The sequence below is a fragment of the Oncorhynchus nerka genome, linkage group LG6 (assembly GCF_034236695.1).
Source record: "Oncorhynchus nerka isolate Pitt River linkage group LG6, Oner_Uvic_2.0, whole genome shotgun sequence".
In the NCBI taxonomy this organism is placed as follows: Eukaryota; Metazoa; Chordata; class Actinopteri; order Salmoniformes; family Salmonidae; genus Oncorhynchus; species Oncorhynchus nerka.
In genome coordinates this window covers 19,134,841-19,160,083 of record NC_088401.1, presented here as the reverse complement: position 1 = coordinate 19,160,083, position 25,243 = coordinate 19,134,841, and the positions used below count along the sequence as shown (strand labels likewise).

Genomic DNA, 25,243 nt, shown 5'->3' with positions numbered 1-25,243 from the left:
ACGGGTCTAGGTTTTGCAGCTCTTTCAGAACATCTGCTATCTGGATTTGGGTAAAGGAGAACCTGGAGAGGCTTGGGCGAGGAGCTGCGGGGGGGCGGAGCTGTTGGCCGAGGTTGGAGTAGCCAGGCGGAAGGCATGGCCAGCCGTTGAGAAGTGCTTATTGAAGCTTTCAATAATTGTGGATTTATCGGTGGAGACCGTGTTACCTAGCCTCAGTGCAGTGGGCAGCTGGGAGGAGGTGCTCTTGTTCTCCATGGACTTCACAGTGTCCCAGAACTTTTTGGAGTTGGAGCTACAGGATGCAAACTTCTGCCTGAAGAAGCTGGCCTTAGCTTTCCTGACTGACTGCGTGTATTGGTTCCTGACTTCCCTGAACAGTTGCATATCACGGGGGCTATTCGATGCTATTGCAGTCCGCCACAGGATGTTTTTGTGCTGGTCGAGGGCAGTCAGGTCTGGAGTGAACCAAGGGCTGTATCTGTTCTTGGTTCTGCATTTTTTGAACGGAGCATGCTTATCTAAAATGGTGAGGAAGTTACTTTTAAAGAATGACCAGGCATCCTCAACTGACGGGATAAGGTCAATGTCCTTCCAGGATACCCGGGCCAGGTCGATTAGAAAGGCCTGCTCACAGAAGTGTTTTAGGGAGCGTTTGACAGTGATGAGGGGTGGTCGTTTGACTGCGGCTCCGTGGCGGATACAGGCAATGAGGCAGTGATCGCTGAGCTCCTGGTTGAAGACAGCGGAGGTGTATTTGGAGGGCCAGTTGGTCAGGATTACATTGTAGGACTGCCGGGGTGTTAAGCATATCCCAGTTTAGGTCACCTAACAGAACAAACTCTGAAGCTAGATGGGGGGCGATCAATTCACAACTGGTGTCCAGGGCACAGCTGGGAGCTGAGGGTGGTCGGTAGCAGGCGGCAACAGTGAGAGACTTATTTCTGGAGAGGGTAATTTTCAAAATTAGTAGTTCGAACTGTTTGGGTATGGACCTGGAAAGTATGACATTACACACACACAGTGATACACCTACACAGTGATACACCTCTTTCTCCCTGTCCCAGTCTGCTCTCCTGCTCTCTTTCTCCCTGCCAGTCTGCTCTCCTGCTCTCTTTCTCCCTGTCCCAGTCTGCTCTCCTGCTCTCTTTCTCCCTGTCCCAGTCTGCTCTCCTGCTCTCTTTCTTCCTGTCCCAGTCTGCTCTCCTGCTCTCTTTCTCCCTGTCCCAGTCTGCTCTCCTGCTCTCTTTCTCCCTGTCCCAGTCTGCTCTCCTGCTCTCTTTCTCCCTGCCAGTCTTCTCTCCTGCTCTCTTTCTCCCTGTCCCAGTCTGCTCTCCTGCTCTCTTTCTCCCTGTCCCAGTCTGCTCTCCTGCTCTCTTTCTCCCTGTCCCAGTCTGCTCTCCTGCTCTCTTTCTCCCTGCCAGTCTGCTCTCCTGCTGTCTTTCTCCCTGTCCCAGTCTGCTCTCCTGCTCTCTTTCTCCCTGTCCCAGTCTGCTCTCCTGCTCTCTTTCTCCCTGCCAGTCTGCTCTCCTGCTCTCTTTCTCCCTGTCCCAGTCTGCTCTCTTGCTGTCTTTCTCCCTGTCCCAGTCTGCTCTCCTGCTCTCTTTCTCCCTGTCCCAGTCTGCTCTCCTGCTCTCTTTCTCCCTGTCCCAGTCTGCTCTCCTGCTGTCTTTCTCCCTGTCCCAGTCTGCTCTCCTGCTCTCTTTCTCCCTGTCCCAGTCTGCTCTCCTGCTATCTTTCTCCCTGTCCCAGTCTGCTCTCCAGCTCTCTTTCTCCCTGTCCCAGTCTGCTCTCCTGCTCTCTTTCTCCCTGTCCCAGTCTGCTCTCCTGCTCTCTTTCTCCCTGCCAGTCTGCTCTCCTGCTCTCTTTCTCCCTGTCCCAGTCTGCTCTCCTGCTCTCTTTCTCCCTGTCCCAGTCTGCTCTCCTGCTCTCTTTCTCCCTGCCTGTCTGCTCCCCTGCTCTCTCTCTCCCTGCACCTCTTTCTTTCACGTGGGAATGCTCCCTCGTCAGGAGGAAGAGGACACAATGGCACTTCCCACAATGCCACATTTACAGGCCCCTTCACAGGGCCAGAGGAACAATCAGCCAATCAGACACTGTCAAACCACGGACTCACAGACAATCATCAATTGTTCTCCTGGAGGAAGATATGGGAAACAACAATCAGTCCCACATTACTTAAGTCCCTTTTCTTCATTTATTTTACTGCTGCTGCTGCTCACCATACCTCAACGCATAAACTTCCTCTCAAAGACCCCCATGGGCTTTTAACTAGAGAGAGACAGTGAGGGGGGGTCATCCAATTGTAGTCTTTGTCGTCTAGGTGGTGAGTCATGTTTCAAATTGAGTGGTTTTAAGGTTACTACTACAAACCCAAGAGGAACCCAGGTCAGCTGAAACACACACACATACACTCACACAGAAATGTGTCACTAACACGCACATTGTGGTTAGAGCGTGGCAGGGGTCCAGGGACGGATGTCAAATATCCCTGCGTTCGATTTGTATAGAAAGAAAAGGAAAAACGACACTAATTCTATTCATGGGACTACAATATGACTATTCATGGGCCTACTATATGACTATTCATGGGCCTACTATATGACTATTCATGAGTCTACTATATGACTATTCATAAGTCTACTGTATGACTATTCATGGGCCTACTGTATGACTATTCATGGGCCTGTATGACTATTCATGGGCCTACTGTATGACTATTCATGGGCCTACTGTATGACTATTCATGGACCTACTGTATGACTATTCATGGTATGACTATTCTACTGTATGACTATTCATGGGCCTACTATATGACTATTCATGAGTCTACTGTATGACTATTCATGGGCCTACTGTACGACTATTCATGGGCCTACTGTATGACTATTCATGAGTCTACTGTATGACTATTCATGGGCCTACTGTATGACTATTCATGGGAATACTGTATGACTATTCATGGGTCTACTATATGACTATTCATGAGTCTACTGTATGACTATTCATGGACCTACTGTATGACTATTCATGGGCCTACTGTATGACTATTCATGGGCCTACTGTATGACTATTCATGGGCCTACTGTATGACTATGGGCCTCATGGGCCTACTGTATGACTATTCATGGGCCTACTGTATGACTATTCATGGGCCTACTGTATGACTATTCATGGGCCTACTGTATGACTATTCATGGGCCTACTGTATGACTATTCATGGGCCTACTGTATGACTATTCATGGGCCTACTGTATGACTATTCATGGGCCTACTGTATGACTGTTCATGGGTCTTCTGTATGACTATTCATGGGCCTACTGTATGACTATTCATGGGCCTACTGTATGACTATTCATGGGCCTACTGTATGACTATTCATGGGCCTACTGTATGACTATTCATGGGCCTACTGTATGACTGTTCATGGGTCTTCTGTATGACTATTCATGGGCCTACTGTATGACTATTCATGGGCCTACTATATGACTATTCATGAGTCTACTGTATGACTATTCATGGGCCTACTGTATGACTATTCATGGGCCTACTGTATGACTATTCATGGGCCTACTGTATGACTGTTCATGGGTCTTCTGTATGACTTATGACTCGTCTGTTCTGTTCTCTTGACATTGAAGTAACTCAATATTTTGTGATACACACACACACGCACACACACACCCGTGCACACACACACACACACACACACACACACACACACACACACACACACACACACTCACACACGCTCGCTCGCACACACACAACACACACATCTCTCTCTCACACATGCACACCTAATCACACACACACTCATGGTGTGTGTTTTCCCACAGTACTGGAGGCTCCGGTGCTGTTACAGAATCTGTCTGACTGCAGCGTGAACATCAGCAGCTCAGTGACACTCAGCTGCCGCGCCCACGGAGTGCCACGCCCATTCATCACATGGTACAAGGACCAACACACACTGCTTCAGGGATCAGGTGGGAGGCACAGTGATCTTATATCCCCGTCTCAACTATACTGAACAAAAATATAAACACAACATGCAACAATTTCAAGGATTTTGCTGAGATTACAGTTCATAAGGAAATCAGTCAATTGAAATAAATTCATTAGGCCCTAATCTATAGATTTCACATGACAGGGCAGAGGCACAGCCATTGGTGGGCCTGGGAGGGCATAGGCCCACCCGCTGGGGAGCCAGATCCAGCCAATCAGAATGAGTTTATCTTCACAAAACGTCTTTATTAGAGACAGAATTACTCCTCAGCTGTCCGGGTGGCTGGTCTCAGACAATCCTGCAGGTGAAGAAGCCAGATGTGGAGGTCCTGGGCACACTGCCAAATGGACGTACTGACAAATTCTCTAAAACAACATTGGAAGCGGCTTATGGTAGAGAAATTAACATCTCTGGCAACAGCTCTGGTGAACATTCCTGCAGTCAGCATACCAATTGCACACAGCATACCAATTGCACACGTGTGGCATCGTGTTGTGTGACAAAACAGCACGTTTTTACCTTTGATTGTCCCGAAAACCATGTGCACCTGTGTAATGATCATGCTGTTTAATCATCTTATTGATATGCCACACCTGTCAGGTGGATGGATTATTTTGGCAAACGCTCACTAACAAGGATATAAACACATTTGTGATATTTTTTTACCTTTATTTAACTAGGCAAGTCAGTTAAGAACAAATTCTTATTTTCAATGACGGCCTAGGAACAGTGGGTTAACTGCCTGTTCAGGGGCAGAACGACAGAGTTGTACCTTGTCAGCTCAGGGGTTTGAACTTGCAACCTTCCGGTTAGTAGTCCAACGCTCTAACCACTAGGCTACCCTGCCGCTTGTTGTGCGTATGGAACATTTCTGAGATCTTTAATTTCAGCTCTTGAAACGTGGGAACAGCACTTTTACATGTTGGGTTTATATTTTTGTTCACTATATATATGGGAATATTACAACAGTGAAAGTTGAGTTGCTTGGTGACTTGGAGTGTCAATAGTCTAAAATGACTTCCTCTCCTCCTCTTTCTCACTTCACCTGCACTGATCTGAATAAAGACAGGAAGATGAGAGAGGAATCCTCTTCAAACTGTTGAGAATGAGACTCCTGAAGTTGGTGTTGGGAAATGGCTGTGACACGTTCTGTTTCTCATGTGCAGGTATCGTCATAGCACAAGGAGGTGAGAACCTCCACATTGACCGAATCACAGTGGAGGACCAGGGTCTGTACACCTGCCAGGCAACCAATGAGAGAGGCTCTGCTGAGAGCTCCACCTACATCTGGGTTCACAGTAAGGATCCATTGACCAATAGTAACTGTGGAATACACTCAACTCTCTCTCCTCTCTCGTTCTATAACCATCCAAGATGGGTGTCTTCCATATTTGGTCATGTTGGTGCCTGTGGATAAACACTCTTGTGATAGCCAGGATGTGGGTGTTAAAGGGTACCAATGACAACCAATTAGATTATCAACCTTATACATATAACAGTCATCTAATCATGATCTACTATAACAAGGGTGAAGAGTAAAGCCTCAGCTAATAGGGTCAGTTGTAAAGAGAAAACGAGACACTGCTTTAGATAGTGCTGCTATCCTTATACGTCTTGATTGATTTTCCCTTCTTTAGAGGACCCACTCACTGAGTAGCAGCTAGCGGAAGCTCCCTAGCCTGACCATGGAGAGGAGTGTCTCAGTGTTGTTCTGTTCTAATAAGTCAGGAAGGAAGCTGTCTCCCTTTTTGATTTCCCTCGGAAGCCCCACTCTGCTGCCCCGTAAACTGAGGCTATTTCTATATCTTCAGAAAAACACCAAGATGAATGAGGAAGATGGCTGTTTGTGTTTGAGCCTGTTGGGTCGTTTCCACCCTGATCAGAGGCTGGGACAGACAGGGAGGGACGGAGGGACAGTGAGAGAACAGCGCCCTCATGTGGGAAGGTAGAGAACTGCAGCACATGAGTGAAATAAATGTCAGATAAGTGATTTTACTTGAAGTGAGGGAGGAGAGAATAAGTATTCCTGAGAGGGCCTTGTTCATCACTGTGCTTCTATTTCTATAGTTTAAAATGGGTAAATCCTCAGATTAATTTCAATCATGCTCTCTTCTCTCTCCCTTACGTTGTACACAGAGAATATTTTTGCAGAATTCTGCATGCAGAGTCTCAATTTGGTGTTTGTCCCATTTTGTGAATTCTTGGTTGGTGAGCGGACCCCAAACCTCACAACCATAAAGGGCAATGGGTTCTATAACTGATTCAAGTACTTTTAGCCAGATCCTAATTGGTATGTTGAATTTAATGTTCCTTTTGATGGCATAGAAGGCCCTTCTTGCCTTGTCTCTCAGATCGTTCACAGCTTTGTGGTAGTTACCTGTGGCGCTGATGTTTAGGCCGAGGTATGTATAGTTTTTTGTGTGCTCTAGGGAAACGGTGCCTAGATGGAATTTGTGGTCCTGGCAACTGGGCCATTTTTGGAACACGGTTATTTTTGTCTCACTGAGATCTACTGTCAGGGCCCAGGTCTGTCAGGGCCCAGGTCTGTCAGGGTACAGGTCTGACAGAATCTGTGCAGAAGATCTAGGTGCTGCTGTTGGCCCTCCTTGGTTGGGGACAGAAGCACCAGATCATCAGTAAACATTTGACTTCAGATTCTAGTCCTCTCTCTCTCTGTGTAGACTCATCAGGTGGCCTGTCTCTGGAGATCCCTACTCTCACCTGTACCTGTCTGGTGGCCACTCTCTTCTGGCTGCTTCTCACTCTCTTCATACGTAAACTAAAAAAGGTGAGACACAAATGGAGCAGACATGACTGTATAAAATTGTGTAACTATCTGTCCTATTTTTGATGATTTCATATAAATCCATTTCTCTCAGCCAAACTCTTCGAGTGCCAAGGCTGAGTACCTTTCAATCATCCTGGACCCAGGGGAGGGGCCTCTGGAGGAGCAGTGTGATAGGCTACAGTACGACCCAGGCCAATGGGAGTTCCCCAGAGACCGCCTCAAACTGGGTATAACTTTACATCATTTGTTACCGACCTGGTACACTGTGTAGTGATTGGTTACAGACCAAGTATAAAGTTGGGAGAGAGGAGATGATTAAGATTAGTGATATGGTATGATCACTTCCTCGTAACAATCTTATCTGCATCAGAGATGACTGGGAGTTCCCCATGTAATCAGGTCTGGCTAGGGTGGGATCTGTGTTTACTGTAACTAATCAGGTCTGGCTAGGGTGGGATCTGTGTTTACTGTAACTAATCAGGTCTGGCTAGGGTGGGATCTGTGTTCACTGTAACTAATCAGGTCTGGCTAGGGTGGGATCTGTGTTTACTGTAACTAATCAGGTCTGGCTAGGGTGGGATCTGTGTTTACTGTAACTAATCAGGTCTGGCTAGGGTGGGATCTGTGTTCACTGTAACTAATCAGGTCTGGCTAGGGTGGGATCTGTGTTTACTGTAACTAATCAGGTCTGGCTAGGGTGGGATCTGTGTTTACTGTAACTAATCAGGTCTGGTTAGGGTGGGATCTGTGTTTACTGTAACTAATCAGGTCTGGCTAGGGTGGGATCTGTGTTTACTGTAACTAATCAGGTCTGGCTAGGGTGGGATCTGTGTTTACTGTAACTAATCAGGTCTGGCTAGGGTGGGATCTGTGTTTACTGTAACTAATCAGGTCTGGTTAGGGTGGGATCTGTGTTTACTGTAACTAATCAGGTCTCTAGGTGTATTTATAATGTGCTGTATTTATAATGTGATGTATTTATAATGTACTGTATTTATAATGTGATGTATTAATAATGTGCTGGCTAGGTGGGCATCTGTGTTTACTGTAACTAATCAGGTCTGGTTAGGTGGGGTCTGTGTTTACTGTAACTAATCAGGTCTGGCTAGGGTGGGATCTGTGTTTACTGTAACTAATCAGGTCTGGCTAGGGTGGGATCTGTGTTTACTGTAACTAATCAGGTCTGGCTAGGGTGGGATCTGTGTTTGACTCATCAGGGCTTGTTGGATATACAGTAAATGTCATTTTCATTTCTCAAGTTTTATGAACGGTCAGCTGGGATATATAGGTGGTTCCCACCTGAAGCCTTTAGAAACATTGACTCTGACTGCCACCGCCCAGTGTTCAACCACAACCCACCTCTGGGTTTCAACCCCACCAATTGAGAAACAAATAAGATTGTGTTTGAATTATCTCTCTGTGTCCTTCCAGAGAAACCTCTGGGCCGTGGGGCCTTTGGGAAAGTCATGCAGGCGTCTGCCTTTGGCATCGACAACTCTACAGGCTGCAGGACTGTGGCTGTCAAGATGCTCAAGGGTACCTGCTTTATTATGTTCACTATATCTGAGTCATCTAACAACGTGACAAATGATGACCATTCAGAATAGAACAACTGAATACAATAGAACATGACTCTACCAGCATAATGTGCTGTATTTATAATGTACTGTATTTATAATGTACTGTATTAATAATGTGCTGTATTTATAATGTGATGTATTTATAATGTACTGTATTTATAATGTACTGTATTAATAATGTGCTGTATTTATAATGTGATGTATTTATAATGTGATGTATTTATAATGGACTGTATTTATAATGTACTGTATTTATAATGTGCTGTATTTATAATGTACTGTATTTATAATGTGATGTATTTATAATGGACTGTATTTATAATGTGCTGTATTTATAAAGTGATGTATTAATAATGTGCTGTATTTATAGTGTGATGTATTGATGATGCGATGTATTTATAATGTACTGTATTAATAATGTGCTGTATTTATAATGTGATGTATTTATAATGTACTGTATTAATAATGTGCTGTATTAATAATGTACTGTATTAATAATGTGCTGTATTTATAATGTACTGTATTTATAATGTGATATATTTATAAAGTGATGTATTTATAATGTGCTGTATTTATAATGTACTGTATTTATAATGTGATATATTTATAAAGTGATGTATTAATAATGTGCTGTATTTATAGTGTGATGTATTGATGATGCGATGTATTTATAATGTGCTGTATTAATAATGTACTGTATTAATAATGTGCTGTATTTATAATGTGATGTATTTATAATGTACTGTATTTATAATGTGATGTATTTATAATGTACTGTATTTATAATGTGATGTATTTATAATGTACTGTATTTATAATGTGCTGTATTTATAATGTGCTGTATTAATAATGTACTGTATTAATAATGTGCTGTATTTATAATTTACTGTATTTATAATGTGATGTATTAATAATGTGCTGTATGAATACTGTGCTGTATTTATTGAGTGATGTATTTATAATGTACTGTATTTATAATATGCTGTATTTATAATGTGCTGTATTAATAATGTACTGTATTTATAATGTATTGCATTTATAATGTGATATATTTATAATGTGATGTATTTATAATGTACTGTATTAATAATGTACTGTATTTATAATTTACTGTATTTATAATATGCTGTATTTATAATGTACTGTATTTATAATGTACTGTATTTATAATGTACTGTATTTATAATTTACTGTATTTATAATATGCTGTATTTATAATGTACTGTATTTATAATGTACTGTATTTATAATGTACTGTATTTATAATGTACTGTATTTATAATGTGATGTATTTATAATGTACTGTATTTATAATGTACTGCATTTATAATATGCTGTATTTATAATGTGATGTATTTATAATGTACTGTATTTATAATGTACTGTATTTATAATGTGATGTATTTATAATGTACTGTATTTATAATGTACTGTATTTATAATGTATTGCATTTATAATATGCTGTATTTATAAAGTGATGTATTTATAATGTACTGTATTTATAAAGTGATGTATTTATAATTTACTGTATTTATAATGTGCCGTATTAATAATGTGCCGTATTTATAGTGTGATGTATTTATAATGTGCTGTGCTGTATGTTATCCACCAGAGGGGGCTACTCCCAGTGACCACAAGGCTCTGATGACAGAACTGAAGATCCTGAACCACATCGGCCACCACCTGAATGTGGTCAACCTGCTGGGAGCCTGCACCAAGGCAGGGCCTCTCATGGTGATAGTGGAGTACTGTAGGTATGGAAACCTATCCACCTACCTGAAGAGCAAGAGAGACGTGTTCCTGCTCAACAAAGTGAGTTCTCCCTCTGTCCAGACCGACAGACAGACAGACAGATAGACAGGCAGACAGACAGACAGACAGGCAGGCAGACAAACAGACAGATAGACAGGCAGACAGACAGACAGACAGACAGACAGACAGGCAGGCAGGCAGGCAGGCAGGCAGACAGACAGACAGACAGACAGACAGATGGACAGACAGACAGACAGACAGACAGACAGACAGACAGACAGACAGACAGACAGACAGACAGACAGACAGACAGGCAGGCAGGCAGACAGATAGACAGGCAGACAGACAGACAGACAGGCAGACAGACAGAGCCTTAACTTACAGACCTCAATGAGGTCAAGTTCCCATTGACATCCTGTCTATATATTTATGCTGTGAAGAGCGTCATGAATGTCTTCTTGTCACACTTACAGACGTTAAGATACTTATCTCACATTCAAGTCTCATTTCCTATGACGGATACACAGAATGAGCCTCAAGCACTCAAACACATCACCAACTCACTTCTGCAATCAATTGATGTTCTGTCATCTGTAATAAGAGAGAGGGACTTTTTCCTTAATATCAGAATCTGTAGTTCTGAGTATTTAGTCCTGTATGATTCATGTTAACACTCATAGTTGAGTTGTAGTTGTAATGCAGTGTTTTGTGTCGTACAGTTTATGTGTAGTGGTGTAAACTAGAGACAAACACACTAAGTCCACAAACTAAATATAATAAATACAGAATATCCATATTGACCAGTAGCACTACCTGACCACATTAACCACAACTCATTCTCTCTCCCTGTGACAGGATGGGAAGAAGAGGTGTTTCGAGGAGAGAGAGGGCACAGAGGAGAGGGGTAAGAGAGAGAGGACAGAGGAGAGGGGTGAGAGAGGACAGAGGAGAGGGGTAAGAGAGAGGGCACAGAGGAGAGGGGTAAGAGAAAGATAGAGAGAGAGAACAGAGGAGAGGGGTAAGAGAAGGATAGAGAGAGAACAGAGGAGAGAGGAAAGAGAGAGAAAACAGAGGAGAGGGGTAAGAGAGAGAGAGGACAGAGGAGAGGGGTAAGAGAGAGGGCACAGAGGAGAGGGGTAAGAGAGAGAGAGAGGACAGAGGAGAGGGGTAAGAGAGAGGGCACAGAGGAGAGGGGTAAGAGAGAGGGCACAGAGGAGAGGGGTAAGAGAGAGAGAGAACAGAGGAGAGGGGTAAGAGAGAGAGAGAACAGAGGAGAGGGGTAAGAGAGAGAGAGAACAGAGGAGAGGGGTAAGAGAGAGAGAGAACAGAGGAGAGGGGAAGAGAGAGAACAGAGGAGAGGGGTAAGAGAGAGAGAGAACAGAGGAGAGGGGTAAGAGAGAGAGAGGACAGAGGAGGGGGTAAGAGAGAGAGAGAACAGAGGAGGGGGGTAAGAGAGAGAGAGGACAGAGGAGAGGGGTAAGAGAGAGAGAGAACAGAGGAGAGGGGTAAGAGAGAGAGAGAACAGAGGAGAGGGGTAAGAGAGAGAGAACAGAGGAGAGGGGTAAAGAGAGAGAGAGAACAGAGGAGAGGGGAAGAGAGTGAACAGAGGAGAGGGTAAGAGAGTAAGAGAGAGAGAACAGAGGAGAGGGGTAAGAGAGAGAGAGAACAGAGGAGAGGGGTAAGAGAGAGAGAGAACAGAGGAGAGGGGTAAGAGAGATAATAAAACAGAGAGAACAGAGGAGAGGGGTAAGAGAGAAAACAGAGGAGAGGGGTAAGAGAGAGAGAGGACAGAGGAGAGGGGTAAGAGAGAGGGCACAGAGGAGAGGGGTAAGAGAGAGAGGACAGAGGAGAGGGGTAAGAGAGAGGCACAGAGGAGAGGGGTAAGAGAGAGGGCACAGAGGAGAGGGGTAAGAAGAGAGAGAGAGAACAGAGGAGAGGGGTAAGGAGAGTAAGAGAGAGAACAGAGGAGAGGGGTAAAGAGAGAGAGAAGAGGAGAGGAGAGTAAGAGAGAGAGAGAACAGAGGAGAGGGGTAAGAGAGAGAGAGAACAGAGGAGAGGGGTAAGAGAGAGAGAGAACAGAGAGAGAGAACAGAGGAGAGGGGTAAGAGAGAGAGAACAGAGGAGAGGGGTAAGAGAGAGAGAGAACAGAGGAGAGGGGTAAGAGAGAGAGAGAACAGAGGAGGGGTAAGAGAGAGAGAGAACAGAGGAGAGGGGTAAGAGAGAGAGAGAACAGAGGAGAGGGGTAAGAGAGAGAGAGAGAACAGAGGAGAGGGGTAAGAGAGAGAGAACAGAGGAGAGGGGTAAAGAGAGAGAGAACAGAGGAGAGGGGAAGAGAGAGAACAGAGGAGAGGGGTAAGAGAGAGAGAGAACAGAGGAGAGGGGTAAGAGAGAGAGAGAACAGAGGAGAGGGGTAAGAGAGAGAGAGAACAGAGGAGAGGGGTAAGAGAGAGAGAACAGAGGAGAGGGGTAAGAGAGAGAGAGAACAGAGGAGAGGGGTAAGAGAGAGAACAGAGGAGAGGGGTAAAGAGAGAGAGAACAGAGGAGAGGGGAGAGAGAACAGAGGAGAGGGTAAGACAGAGGAGAGGGGTAAGAGAGAGAGAGAACAGAGGAGAGGGGTAAGAGAGAGAGAGAACAGAGGAGAGGGGTAAGAGAGAGAGAACAGAGGAGAGGGGTAAGAGAGAGAGAGAACAGAGGAGAGAGAGAGAGAACAGAGGAGAGGGTAAGAGAGAGAGAACAGAGGAGAGGGGTAAAGAGAGAGAGACAGAGGAGAGGGGTAAGAGAGAGAGAGAACAGAGGAGAGGGGTAAGAGAGAGAGGACAGAGGAGAGGGGTAGAGAGAGAGAGAACAGAGGAGAGGGGTAAGAGAGAGAGAGAACAGAGGAGAGGGGTAAGAGAGAGAGAACAGAGGAGAGGGGTAAGAGAGAGAGAGAACAGAGGAGAGGGGTAAGAGAGAGAGAGAACAGAGGAGAGGGGTAAGAGAGAGAGAACAGAGGAGAGGGGTAAGAGAGAGAGAGAACAGAGGAGAGGGGAAGAGAGAGAGAACAGAGGAGAGGGGTAAGAGAGAGAGAACAGAGGAGAGGGGTAAGAGAGAGAGGACAGAGGAGAGGGGTAAGAGAGAGAGAGAACAGAGGAGAGGGTAAGAGAGAGAGAACAGAGGAGAGGGGTAAGAGAGAGAGAGAACAGAGGAGAGGGGTAAGAGAGAGAGAACAGAGGAGAGGGGTAAGAGAGAGAGAACAGAGGAGAGGGGAAGAGAGAGAGAACAGAGGAGAGGGGTAAGAGAGAGAGAGAACAGAGGAGAGGGGTAAGAGAGAGAGAGAACAGAGGAGAGGTGTAAAGAGAGAGAGAACAGAGGAGAGGGGTAAGAGAGAGAGAACAGAGGAGAGGGGAAGAGAGTGAACAGAGGAGAGGGGTAAGAGAGAGGGCACAGAGGAGAGGGGTAAGAGAGAGGGCACAGAGGAGAGGGGTAAGAGAGAGAGAGAACAGAGGAGAGGGGTAAGAGAGAGAGAGAACAGAGGAGAGGGGTAGAGAGAGAGAGAACAGAGGAGAGGGGTAAGAGAGAGAGAGAACAGAGGAGAGGGGAAGAGAGAGAACAGAGGAGAGGGGTAAGAGAGAGAGAGAACAGAGGAGAGGGGTAAGAGAGAGAGAGGACAGAGGAGGGGGTAAGAGAGAGAGAGAACAGAGGAGAGGGGTAAGAGAGAGAGAGGACAGAGGAGAGGGGTAAGAGAGAGAGAGAACAGAGGAGAGGGGTAAGAGAGAGAGAGAACAGAGGAGAGGGGTAAGAGAGAGAGAACAGAGGAGAGGGGTAAGAGAGAGAGAGAACAGAGGAGAGGGGAAGAGAGTGAACAGAGGAGAGGGGTAAGAGAGAGAGAGAACAGAGGAGAGGGGTAAGAGAGAGAGAGAACAGAGGAGAGGGGTAAGAGAGAGAGAGAACAGAGGAGAGGGGTAAGAGAGAGAGAGAACAGAGGAGAGGGGTAAGAGAGAGAAAACAGAGGAGAGGGGTAAGAGAGAGAGAGGACAGAGGAGAGGGGTAAGAGAGAGGGCACAGAGGAGAGGGGTAAGAGAGAGAGAGGACAGAGGAGAGGGGTAAGAGAGAGGGCACAGAGGAGAGGGGTAAGAGAGAGGGCACAGAGGAGAGGGGTAAGAGAGAGAGAGAACAGAGGAGAGGGGTAAGAGAGAGAGAGAACAGAGGAGAGGGGTAAGAGAGAGAGAGAACAGAGGAGAGGGGTAAGAGAGAGAGAGAACAGAGGAGAGGGGAAGAGAGAGAACAGAGGAGAGGGGTAAGAGAGAGAGAGAACAGAGGAGAGGGGTAAGAGAGAGAGAGGACAGAGGAGGGGGTAAGAGAGAGAGAGAACAGAGGAGGGGGTAAGAGAGAGAGAGAACAGAGGAGGGGGTAAGAGAGAGAGGACAGAGGAGAGGGGTAAGAGAGAGAGAGAACAGAGGAGAGGGGTAAGAGAGAGAGAGAACAGAGGAGAGGGGTAAGAGAGAGAGAACAGAGGAGAGGGGTAAGAGAGAGAGAGAACAGAGGAGAGGGGAAGAGAGTGAACAGAGGAGAGGGGTAAGAGAGAGAGAGAACAGAGGAGAGGGGTAAGAGAGAGAGAGAACAGAGGAGAGGGGTAAGAGAGAGAGAGAACAGAGGAGAGGGGTAGAGAGAGAGAACAGAGGAGAGGGGTAAGAGAGAGAGAGAACAGAGGAGAGGGGAAGAGAGAACAGAGGAGAGGGGTAAGAAGAGAGAGAACAGAGAACAGAGGAGAGACAGGGTAAGAGTAAGAGAGAGAGAACAGAGGAGAGGGGTAAGAGAGAGAGAGAACAGAGGAGAGGGGTAAGAGAGAGAGAGAACAGAGGAGAGGGGTAAGAGAGAGAGAACAGAGGAGAGGGGTAAGAGAGAGAGAGAACAGAGGAGAGGGGTAAGAGAGAGAAGACAGAGGAGAGGGGTAAGACAGAGAGAGAGAGAGAACAGAGGAGAGGGGTAAGAGAGAGAGAGAACAGAGGAGAGGGGTAAGAGAGAGAGAACAGAGGAGAGGGGTAAGAGAGAGAGAGAACAGAGGAGAGGGGAAGAGAGTGAACAGAGGAGAGGGGTAAGAGAGAGAGAACAGAGGAGAGGGGTAAGAGAGAGAGGACAGAGGAGAGGGGTAAGAGAGAGAGAGAACAGAGGAGAGGGGTAAGAGAGAGAGGACAGAGGAGAGGGGTAAGAGAGAGAGAACAGAGGAGAGGGGTAAGAGAGAGAGAGAACAGAGGAGAGGGTAAGACAGAGGAGAGGGGTAAGAGAGAGAGAACAGAGGAGAGGGGTAAGAGAGAGAGAGAACAGAGGAGAGGGGTAAGAGAGAGAGAACAGAGGAGAGGGGTAAGAGAGAGAGAGAACAGAGGAGAGGGGAAGAGAGTGAACAGAGGAGAGGGGTAAGAGAGAGAGAACAGAGGAGAGGGGTAAGAGAGAGAGGACAGAGGAGAGGGGTAAGAGAGAGAGAGAACAGAGGAGAGGGGTAAGAGAGAGAGAGAACAGAGGAGAGGGGTAAGAGAGAGAGAGAACAGAGGAGAGGGGTAAGAGAGAGAGAACAGAGGAGAGGGGTAAGAGAGAGAGAGAACAGCGGAGAGGGGAAGAGAGTGAACAGAGGAGAGGGGTAAGAGAGAGAGAGAACAGAGGAGAGGGGTAAGAGAGAGAGAGAACAGAGGAGAGGTGTAAGAGAGAGAGAGAACAGAGGAGAGGGGTAAGAGAGAGAGAACAGAGGAGAGGGGAAGAGAGTGAACAGAGGAGAGGGGTAAGAGAGAGGGCACAGAGGAGAGGGGTAAGAGAGAGGGCACAGAGGAGAGGGTAAGAGAGAGAGAGAACAGAGGAGAGGGGTAAGAGAGAGAGAGAACAGAGGAGAGGGGTAAGAGAGAGAGAGAACAGAGGAGAGGGGTAAGAGAGAGAGAGAACAGAGGAGAGGGGAAGAGAGAGAACAGAGGAGAGGGGTAAGAGAGAGAGAGAACAGAGGAGAGGGGTAAGAGAGAGAGAGGACAGAGAGAGGGGTAAGAGAGAGAGAGAACAGAGGAGGGGGTAAGAGAGAGAGAGGACAGAGGAGAGGGGTAAGAGAGAGAGAACAGAGGAGAGGGGTAAGAGAGAGAGAGAACAGAGGAGAGGGGTAAGAGAGAGAGAACAGAGGAGAGGGGTAAGAGAGAGAGAGAACAGAGGAGAGGGGAAGAGAGTGAACAGAGGAGAGGGGTAAGAGAGAGAGAGAACAGAGGAGAGGGGTAAGAGAGAGAGAGAACAGAGGAGAGGGGTAAGAGAGAGAGAGAACAGAGGAGAGGGGTAAGAGAGAGAGAGAGAACAGAGGAGAGGGGTAAGAGAGAGAAAACAGAGGAGAGGGGTAAGAGAGAGAGAGGACAGAGGAGAGGGGTAAGAGAGGAGGGCACAGAGGAGAGGGGTAAGAGAGAGGGCACAGAGGAGAGGGGTAAGAGAGAGGGCACAGAGGAGAGGGGTAAGAGAGAGAGAGAACAGAGGAGAGGGGTAAGAGAGAGAGAGAACAGAGGAGAGGGGTAAGAGAGAGAGAGAACAGAGGAGAGGGGTAAGAGAGAGAGAGAACAGAGGAGAGGGGTAAGAGAGAGAGAGAACAGAGGAGAGGGGAAGAGAGAGAACAGAGGAGAGGGGTAAGAGAGAGAGAGAACAGAGGAGAGGGGTAAGAGAGAGAGAGGACAGAGGAGGGGGTAAGAGAGAGAGAGAACAGAGGAGGGGGTAAGAGAGAGAGAGGACAGAGGAGAGGGGTAAGAGAGAGAGAGAACAGAGGAGAGGGGTAAGAGAGAGAGAGAACAGAGGAGAGGGGTAAGAGAGAGAGAACAGAGGAGAGGGGTAAGAGAGAGAGAGAACAGAGGAGAGGGGAAGAGAGTGAACAGAGGAGAGGGGTAAGAGAGAGAGAGAACAGAGGAGAGGGGTAAGAGAGAGAGAGAACAGAGGAGAGGGGTAAGAGAGAGAGAGAACAGAGGAGAGGGGTAAGAGAGAGAGAACAGAGGAGAGGGGTAAGAGAGAGAGAGAACAGAGGAGAGGGGAAGAGAGTCAACAGAGGAGAGGGGTAAGAGAGAGAGAGAACAGAGGAGAGGGGTAAGAGAGAGAGGACAGAGGAGAGGGGTAAGAGAGAGAGAACAGAGGAGAGGGGTAAGAGAGAGAGAGAACAGAGGAGAGGGGTAAGAGAGAGAGAGGACAGAGGAGAGGGGTAAGAGAGAGAGAACAGAGGAGAGGGGTAAGAGAGAGAGAGAACAGAGGAGAGGGGTAAGACAGAGGAGAGGGGTAAGAGAGAGAGAGAACAGAGGAGAGGGGTAAGAGAGAGAGAGAACAGAGGAGAGGGGTAAAGAGAGAGAGAACAGAGGAGAGGGGTAAGAGAGAGAGAGAACAGAGGAGAGGGGTAAGAGAGAGAGAGGACAGAGGAGAGGGGTAAGAGAGAGAGGGAACAGAGGAGAGGGGTAAGAGAGAGAGGACAGAGGAGAGGGGTAAGAGAGAGAGAGAACAGAGGAGAGGGGTAAGAGAGAGAGAGAACAGAGGAGAGGGGAAGAGAGTGAACAGAGGAGAGGGGTAAGAGAGAGAGAACAGAGGAGAGGGGTAAGAGAGAGAGGACAGAGGAGAGGGGTAAGAGAGAGAGAGAACAGAGGAGAGGGGTAAGAGAGAGAGAGGACAGAGGAGAGGGGTAAGAGAGAGGGCACAGAGGAGAGGGGTAAGAGAGAGAGGCACAGAGGAGAGGGGTAAGAGAGAGAGGCACAGAGGAGAGGGGTAAGAGAGAGAGAGAACAGAGGAGAGGGGTAAGAGAGAGAGAGAACAGAGGAGAGGGGTAAAGAGAGAGAGAACAGAGGAGAGGGGTAAGAGAGAGAGAGAACAGAGGAGAGGGGAAGAGAGAGAACAGAGGAGAGGGGTAAGAGAGAGAGAGAACAGAGGAGAGGGGTAAGAGAGAGAGAGGACAGAGGAGGGGGTAAGAGAGAGAGAGAACAGAGGAGGGGGTAAGAGAGAGAGAGGACAGAGGAGAGGGGTAAGAGAGAGAGAACAGAGGAGAGGGGTAAGAGAGAGAGAGAACAGAGGAGAGGGGTAAGAGAGAGAGAACAGAGGAGAGGGGTAAGAGAGAGAGAGAACAGAGGAGAGGGGAAGAGAGTGAACAGAGGAGAGGGGTAAGAGAGAGAGAGAACAGAGGAGAGGGGTAAGAGAGAGAGAGAACAGAGGAGAGGGGTAAGAGAGAGAGAGAACAGAGGAGAGGGGTAAGAGAGAGAGAGAACAGAGGAGAGGGGTAAGAGAGAGAGAGAACAGAGGAGAGGGGTAAGAGAGAGAGAACAGAGGAGAGGGGAAGAGAGTGAACAGAGGAGAGGGGTAAGAGAGAGAGAGAACAGAGGAGAGGGGTAAGAGAGAGAGGACAGAGGAGAGGGGTAAGAGAGAGAGAACAGAGGAGAGGGGTAAGAGAGAGAGAGAACAGAGGAGAGGGGTAAGAGAGAGAGGACAGAGGAGAGGGGTAAGAGAGAGAGAACAGAGGAGAGGGGTAAGAGAGAGAGAGAACAGAGGAGAGGGGTAAGAAAGAGGAAAAGGGTAAGAGAGAGAGAGAACAGAGGAGAGGGGTAAGAGAGAGAGAGAACAGAGGAGAGGGGTAAGAGAGAGAGAGAACAGAGGAGAGGGGTAAGAGAGAGAGAACAGAGGAGAGGGGTAAGAGAGAGAGAGAACAGAGGAGAGGGGAAGAGAGTGAACAGAGGAGAGGGGTAAGAGAGAGAAAGAACAGAGGAGAGGGGTAAGAGAGAGAGAACAGAGGAGAGGGGAAGAGAGAGAGAGAACAGAGGAGAGGGGAAGAGAGTGAACAGAGGAGAGGGGTAAGAGAGAGAGAACAGAGGAGAGGGGTAAGAGAGAGAGGACAGAGGAGAGGGGTAAGAGAGAGAGAGAACAGAGGAGAGGGGTAAGAGAGAGAGAGAGAACAGAGGAGAGGGGTAAGAGAGAGAGAGAACAGAGGAGAGGGGTAAGAGAGAGAGAGAACAGAGGAGAGGGGTAAGAGAGAGAGAGAACAGAGGAGAGGGGTAAGAGAGAGAGAGAACAGAGGAGAGGGGTAAAGAGAGAGAGAGAACAGAGGAGGGGAAGAGAGAGAGAGAACAGAGGAGAGGGGAAGAGAGAGAACAGAGGAGAGGGGTAAGAGAGAGAGAGAACAGAGGAGAGGGGTAAGAGAGAGAGAGAACAGAGGAGAGGGGTAAGAGAGAGAGAGAACAGAGGAGAGGGGTAGAGAGAGAGAGAGAACAGAGGAGAGGGTAAGAGAGAGAGAGAACAGAGAGAGAGAGAGAGAACAGAGGAGAGGGGTAAGAGAGAGAGAACAGAGGAGAGGGGTAACAGGTTTATCTACACGTTTTTGTTGTTGAGATTTTTATCTTTCAACCCTCACCCTCATAACACCTCCTCTCCCTTTCTCTCTGTCTCCCTCTCTCCCATTCTCTCTGTCTCTCTCTCCCGTTCTCTCTGTCTCTCTCTGTCTGTCTCCCTCCTCTCTCCCTTGCTCTCTCTCTGTCTCCTCTCTCCCATTCTCTCTGTCTCTCTCTCCCGTTCTCTCTGTCTCTCTCTGTCTGTCTCCCTCTCTCCCTTTCTCTCTGTCTCCCTCTCTCCCATTCTCTCTGTCTCTCTCTGTCTGTCTCTCTCTCCCGTTCTCTCTGTCTCTCTCTGTCTGTCTCCCTCTCTCCCATTCTCTCTCCCTTGCTCTCTGTCTGACTCTGTCTCTCTCTGTCTGTCTCCCTCTCCCATTCTCTCTGTCTCTCTCTGTCTGTCTCCCTCTCCCATTCTCTCTCCCTTGCTCTCTGTCTGTCTCTGTCTCTCTGTCTCTCTGTCTCCCTCTCTCTCCCATTCTCTCTGTCTCTCTCTGTCTGTCTCCCTCTCTCCCATTCTCTCTCCCTTGCTCTCTGTCTGTCTCTGTCTCTCTCTGTCTGTCTCCCTCTCTCCCATTCTCTCTCCCTTGCTCTCTGTCTGTCTCTGTCTCTCTCTGTCTGTCTCCCTCTCCCATTCTCTCTGTCTCTCTCTCTCTCCCATTCTCTCTGTCTCTCTCTGTCTGTCTCCCTCTCTCCCATTCTCTCTCCCTTGCTCTCTGTCTGTCTCTGTCTCTCTGTCTCTCTCTGTCTGTCTCCCTCTCCCATTCTCTCTGTCTCTCTCTCTCTCCCATTCTCTCTGTCTCTCTCTGTCTGTCTCCCTCTCCCATTCTCTCTGTCTCTCTCTGTCTATCTCCCTCTCTCCCTTGCTCTCTGTCTGTCTCTCTCTGTCTGTCTCCCTCTCTCCCATTCTCTCTCCCTTGCTCTCTGTCTGTCTCTGTCTCTCTGTCTCTCTCTGTCTGTCTCCCTCTCCCATTCTCTCTGTCTCTCTCTGTCTGTCTCCCTCTCCCATTCTCTCTGTCTCTGTCTGTCTCCCTCTCCCATTCTCTCTCCCTTGCTCTCTGTCTGTCTCTGTCTCTCTGTCTCTCTCTGTCTGTCTCCCTCTCCCATTCTCTCTGTCTCTCTCTGTCTGTCTCCCTCTCTCCCATTCTCTCTCCCTTGCTCTCTGTCTGTCTCTGTCTCTCTCTGTCTGTCTCCCTCTCCCATTCTCTCTCCCTTGCTCTCTGTCTGTCTCTGTCTCTCTCTGTCTGTCTCCCTCTCTCCCATTCTCTCTCCCTTGCGCTCTGTCTGTCTCTGTCTCTCTGTCTCTCTCTGTCTGTCTCCCTCTCCCATTCTCTCTGTCTCTCTCTGTCTGTCTCCCTCTCTCCCATTCTCTCTCCCTTGCTCTCTGTCTGTCTCTGTCTCTCTCTGTCTGTCTCCCTCTCCCATTCTCTCTCCCTTGCTCTCTGTCTGTCTCTGTCTCTCTGTCTCCCTCTCTCTCCCATTCTCTCTGTCTCTCTCTGTCTGTCTCCCTCTCTCCCATTCTCTCTCCCTTGCTCTCTGTCTGTCTCTGTCTCTCTCTGTCTGTCTCCCTCTCCCATTCTCTCTCCCTTGCTCTCTGTCTGTCTCTGTCTCTCTGTCTCTCTCTGTCTGTCTCCCTCTCTCCCATTCTCTCTCCCTTGCTCTCTGTCTTGTCTCTGTCTCTCTGTCTCTCTCTGTCTGTCTCCCTCTCCCATTCTCTCTGTCTCTCTCTCTCTCCCATTCTCTCTGTCTCTCTCTGTCTGTCTCCCTCTCTCCCATTCTCTCTCCCTTGCTCTCTGTCTGTTTCTGTCTCTCTGTCTCTCTCTGTCTGTCTCCCTCTCCCATTATCTCTGTCTCTCTCTCGCTCCCATTCTCTCTGTCTCTCTCTGTCTGTCTCCCTCTCTCCCATTCTCTCTCCCTTGCTCTCTGTCTGTCTCTGTCTCTCTGTCTGTCTCCCTCTCCCATTCTCTCTGTCTCTCTCTGTCTGTCTCCCTCTCTCCCATTCTCTCTCCCTTGCTCTCTGTCTGTCTCCCTCTCCCATTCTCTCTGTCTCTCTCTGTCTGTCTCCCTCTCCCATTCTCTCTGTCTCTGTCTGTCTCCCTCTCCCATTCTCTCTCCCTTGCTCTCTGTCTGTCTCTGTCTGTCTCCCTCTCCCATTCTCTCTGTCTCTCTCTGTCTGTCTCCCTCTCCCATTCTCTCTGTCTCTGTCTGTCTCCCTCTCCCATTCTCTCTCCCTTGCTCTCTGTCTGTCTCTGTCTCTCTCTGTCTGTCTCCCTCTCTCCCATTCTCTCTCCCTTGCTCTCTGTCTGTCTCTGTCTCTCTCTGTCTGTCTCCCTCTCTCCCATTCTCTCTGTCTCTCTCTGTCTGTCTCCCTCTCTCCCATTCTCTCTGTCTCTCTCTGTCTGTCTTCCATTCTCTGTCTCTCTCTGTCTGTCTCCCTCTCTCCCTCTCCAGGTGTCTCCAAGTCTCCTCTCTTCCTGGAGGATCTCATCTCCTTCAGTTTCCAGGTGTCTCGAGGCATGGAGTTCCTCGCCTCTCGCAAGGTTTGATACCCTGTGTCTGTCAGCCTGTCTGTCTGAGAAGACATACAGTATATGACCTTGAAAATATGTGTCTCATTTGTACCTTGATGCAATCAATAGATCCAAATTGTGCATTTTAAATGTGTGTGTTCACTGTGTGTTTCTATGTCAGTGTATCCACCGTGACCTGGCTGCCAGGAACATTCTGCTGTCTGAGAACAAAGTGGTGAAGATCTGTGACTTTGGTCTGGCCAGAGACCTCTACAAAGACCTGGACTATGTCCGCAAGGGAGACGTGAGTGTACACACACACACGCACACACACACGCACGCACAAAAAAAATCAATCAATCATCTCCTCCTCCTCATAACGGGGACTTCACTGTACTTAGCCTATTCTCAGATCTACAGGTGTTGTGCTGTCTGGCCAAGTTGGCGAGACACCTCAAACAGGTCTGGGACCAGGATATTCTGTACTCTCTGCTGGCAGCTGATTTTGACCCATGACCCCTGTTTTCCACAGGCAAGGCTACCATTGAAGTGGATGTCCCCAGAGTCCATCTTTGACAAGGTGTTCACGACCCAGAGTGACGTGTGGTCCTATGGAGTTCTGCTCTGGGAGATATTCTCTCTGGGTCGGTCCTCATATCCACTTACACAAAACACATACTGCTGGTCCCATAGAATTAGGAATTAGAATACTCGTAATTTAATAGGATCTCTATGGCTCATACTATGACTAGTACATACCGTTACACACCGAGACAAGACTCAAGGCTTCTTCTCTGTCTGTCTCACAGGAGCCTCTCCGTACCCAGGCCTGAACATAGATGAGGAGTTCTGCCACCAACTAAAGGAGGGAACACGCATGCGATCCCCAGAGTACAGCACTCCAGAAATGTGAGAAAGAGAAATATATTGATGGAGAGAGAACTGAAGAGAGACTGTGGTGTGAGTATAACTGGTGTGTTGTCTGTAGTTACAGCACCATGCTGGCATGCTGGGAGGCTAACCCCTCAGACCGCCCCACCTTCACTGGCTTAGTGGAAACACTGGGAGACCTGCTGGAAGCACGGGTTCAACAGGTAACACACACACACACACACACACACACACACACTCACACTCTCTCTCTTTCCTATGCATTGAACCTTGTCTATGATCAGGATGGGAAGGACTACATTCCCCTGGGCACGTTCCTGTGTGGAGGGAGAGACCCAGACAGCAGCGTCCAGAGAGACTCCACAGAGAGCTCCCTGACTGACCTGCATCCACACAGACTCATCAGTCTAGGGTAAGGCTAGGAACACCCCCATAAACAGAGAAACATGACAGTTGGTACAGTCCAATGGGTTGTAGTTGGTCATGTTTTAATTCTGTTCCAGCTACATGAACACCAGGAGCACAGCGACACTCAGGACCTTTGAGGAACTGCCCAGCAAGGACCCGCCTGGCCCGGACGTGAGGACACACACTGATTCACATTTACATTCTTACTCACACCACACACTGCTTGTCACTGAGGTGTCTGGTGTGTTGCTGTGTATCACACACACTGCTCGTCACAGAGGTGTCTGGTGTGTTGCTGTGTATCACACACACTGTGTCGAACTGGTGTGTTTCAGGATGAGCAGGGAGACAGCGGGATGGTTCTACCCTCTGAGGAACTCAAACGCCTCAAATGGACCAGCGGCGCCAAGAGCCTCACAAGGTCACCACCTCTAACCTTCAACCCCTCATTGACTACAAATTAGTGTATTTTGTGTTCTGTGTTGATAATGATTGAGGGGGTGTGTTGGCAGGTCCTTTACCATCAGTACGTGCAGGGAGAACCTGGTGCCCTGCATGTGTAATGACATCACTGGTCTCCATGACGACGAGCCGCCTGTCCTCCCATGCGACTGTGACTCCGAGGAGAGCTGTTCCCCTCCACCCGACTACAACTCTGCCTTCCTCTACCCCTCCCTCTGACAACTCCATCATATCACACTTCTCCCTCTGGTTAGAACTGCCTTGGTTCCTCCCTCCCAGCACACCATCACCCCCTTGTCTGTCACTCCATCTAAACACTCACTTCTCTGTCTTTAGGCCATCTTCCTCCCTACCTACCTCCCTCTTCGTCACAGATTAATTATTGATGCAGCGCTTCATTTCCCCATAACATACTATCAGACGACTTCACTCCAAGGATCTGTCTCTACAAACAATTCCTCTACAGATTGGATTTGATGCTGTAGCTTCCTCATGGGGACAGGAGTAAGGTGTGAATTACTGAGGCCTGCGTAGGGTGCCACACCCACACCACTAACAGCAGCTAATTCCATGATCGTGTTTTCACATGCAGCAACACCACATGTCCATGTACCATTCTATATGGGTACGGCCTATAGAGCTCAGAGGAACCTCGGTTGCCTCCAGTGACCTGACCATGATGTTCCTACACGTGTATGCTGGAAGAATGTATTCATTAGAAAATAGCGTTTCACCTATTTATTTACAATATGTTAACCTCATGAAATTGTGTCAAGGCAGGCAACTGCTGTCAGTGATCATTAAAATCAGTATATATGTTAGACCAGTCGATGGAGAAGTACTGTATAACAGGTTTCATAGCCAGACGTTTGCCCTGACTGACACAAGTATGTATGTATTCAAAACACATCTAAAAATGTTGAAGTAAAGAAGCGTTATCACACTGACTGTCAAGACAATCCTCTGGTCTTCACATGCATGACACGAAGACAACACACTGTTTTGGTATATTTTATTAAAATACTGCTGTACACACAATATTGCAAAAGTTGAGACAATGAACACAAGATGGGCAAAACAACATACTAAGATGGTGATTGTAGATGTTTGTAGGAGAGGCGCGTGTCGGAGTGGGGGGGGGAGAGAGAGGCGCGTGTCGGAGTGGGGGGAGAGAGAGGCGCGTGTCGGAGTGGGGGGAGGAGAGAGAGGCGCGTGTCGGAGTGGGGGGAGAGAGGCGCGTGTCGGAGTGGGGGGGAGAGAGGCGCGTGTCGGAGTGGGGGGGAGAGAGGCGGAGTGGGGGAGAGGCGAGTGTCGGAGTGGGGGGAGAGAGGCGCGTGTCGGAGTGGGGGGAGAGAGGCGTGCGGAGTGGGGTCGGAGAGGCGGGGGAGTGGGGGGAGAGAGGCGCGTCGGAGAGTGGGGTCGGAGTGGGGGGAGAGAGGCGCGTGTCGGAGTGGGGGGAGAGAGGCGCGTGTCGGAGTGGGGGGAGAGAGGCGCGTGTCGGAGTGGGGGGAGA

At 48.2% G+C, this 25,243-nt stretch overlaps 1 protein-coding gene across 2 annotated transcripts in view; it reads left to right on the top strand.

The window, feature by feature from the left end:
• Positions 1 to 24,673, top strand: part of LOC115130123 (vascular endothelial growth factor receptor 1-like) — a 90,907-nt gene extending 66,234 nt beyond the window's left edge. For both annotated transcript variants that reach the window (XM_065019353.1, XM_065019354.1), the window contains 16 exons: positions 3,837 to 3,983; positions 5,170 to 5,301; positions 6,685 to 6,791; positions 6,883 to 7,018; positions 8,223 to 8,327; positions 9,985 to 10,184; positions 10,980 to 11,028; positions 21,911 to 21,999; positions 22,151 to 22,273; positions 22,502 to 22,613; positions 22,779 to 22,878; positions 22,958 to 23,063; positions 23,145 to 23,272; positions 23,364 to 23,439; positions 23,604 to 23,689; positions 23,781 to 24,673. In XM_065019353.1, the coding sequence (XP_064875425.1) occupies positions 3,837 to 3,983; positions 5,170 to 5,301; positions 6,685 to 6,791; positions 6,883 to 7,018; positions 8,223 to 8,327; positions 9,985 to 10,184; positions 10,980 to 11,028; positions 21,911 to 21,999; positions 22,151 to 22,273; positions 22,502 to 22,613; positions 22,779 to 22,878; positions 22,958 to 23,063; positions 23,145 to 23,272; positions 23,364 to 23,439; positions 23,604 to 23,689; positions 23,781 to 23,949 (1,865 nt within the window). In that variant the 3' untranslated portion in view covers positions 23,950 to 24,673. The remainder of the gene's footprint in view (positions 1 to 3,836; positions 3,984 to 5,169; positions 5,302 to 6,684; positions 6,792 to 6,882; positions 7,019 to 8,222; positions 8,328 to 9,984; positions 10,185 to 10,979; positions 11,029 to 21,910; positions 22,000 to 22,150; positions 22,274 to 22,501; positions 22,614 to 22,778; positions 22,879 to 22,957; positions 23,064 to 23,144; positions 23,273 to 23,363; positions 23,440 to 23,603; positions 23,690 to 23,780) is intronic.
• The last annotated feature ends 570 nt before the right edge of the window (positions 24,674 to 25,243 follow it).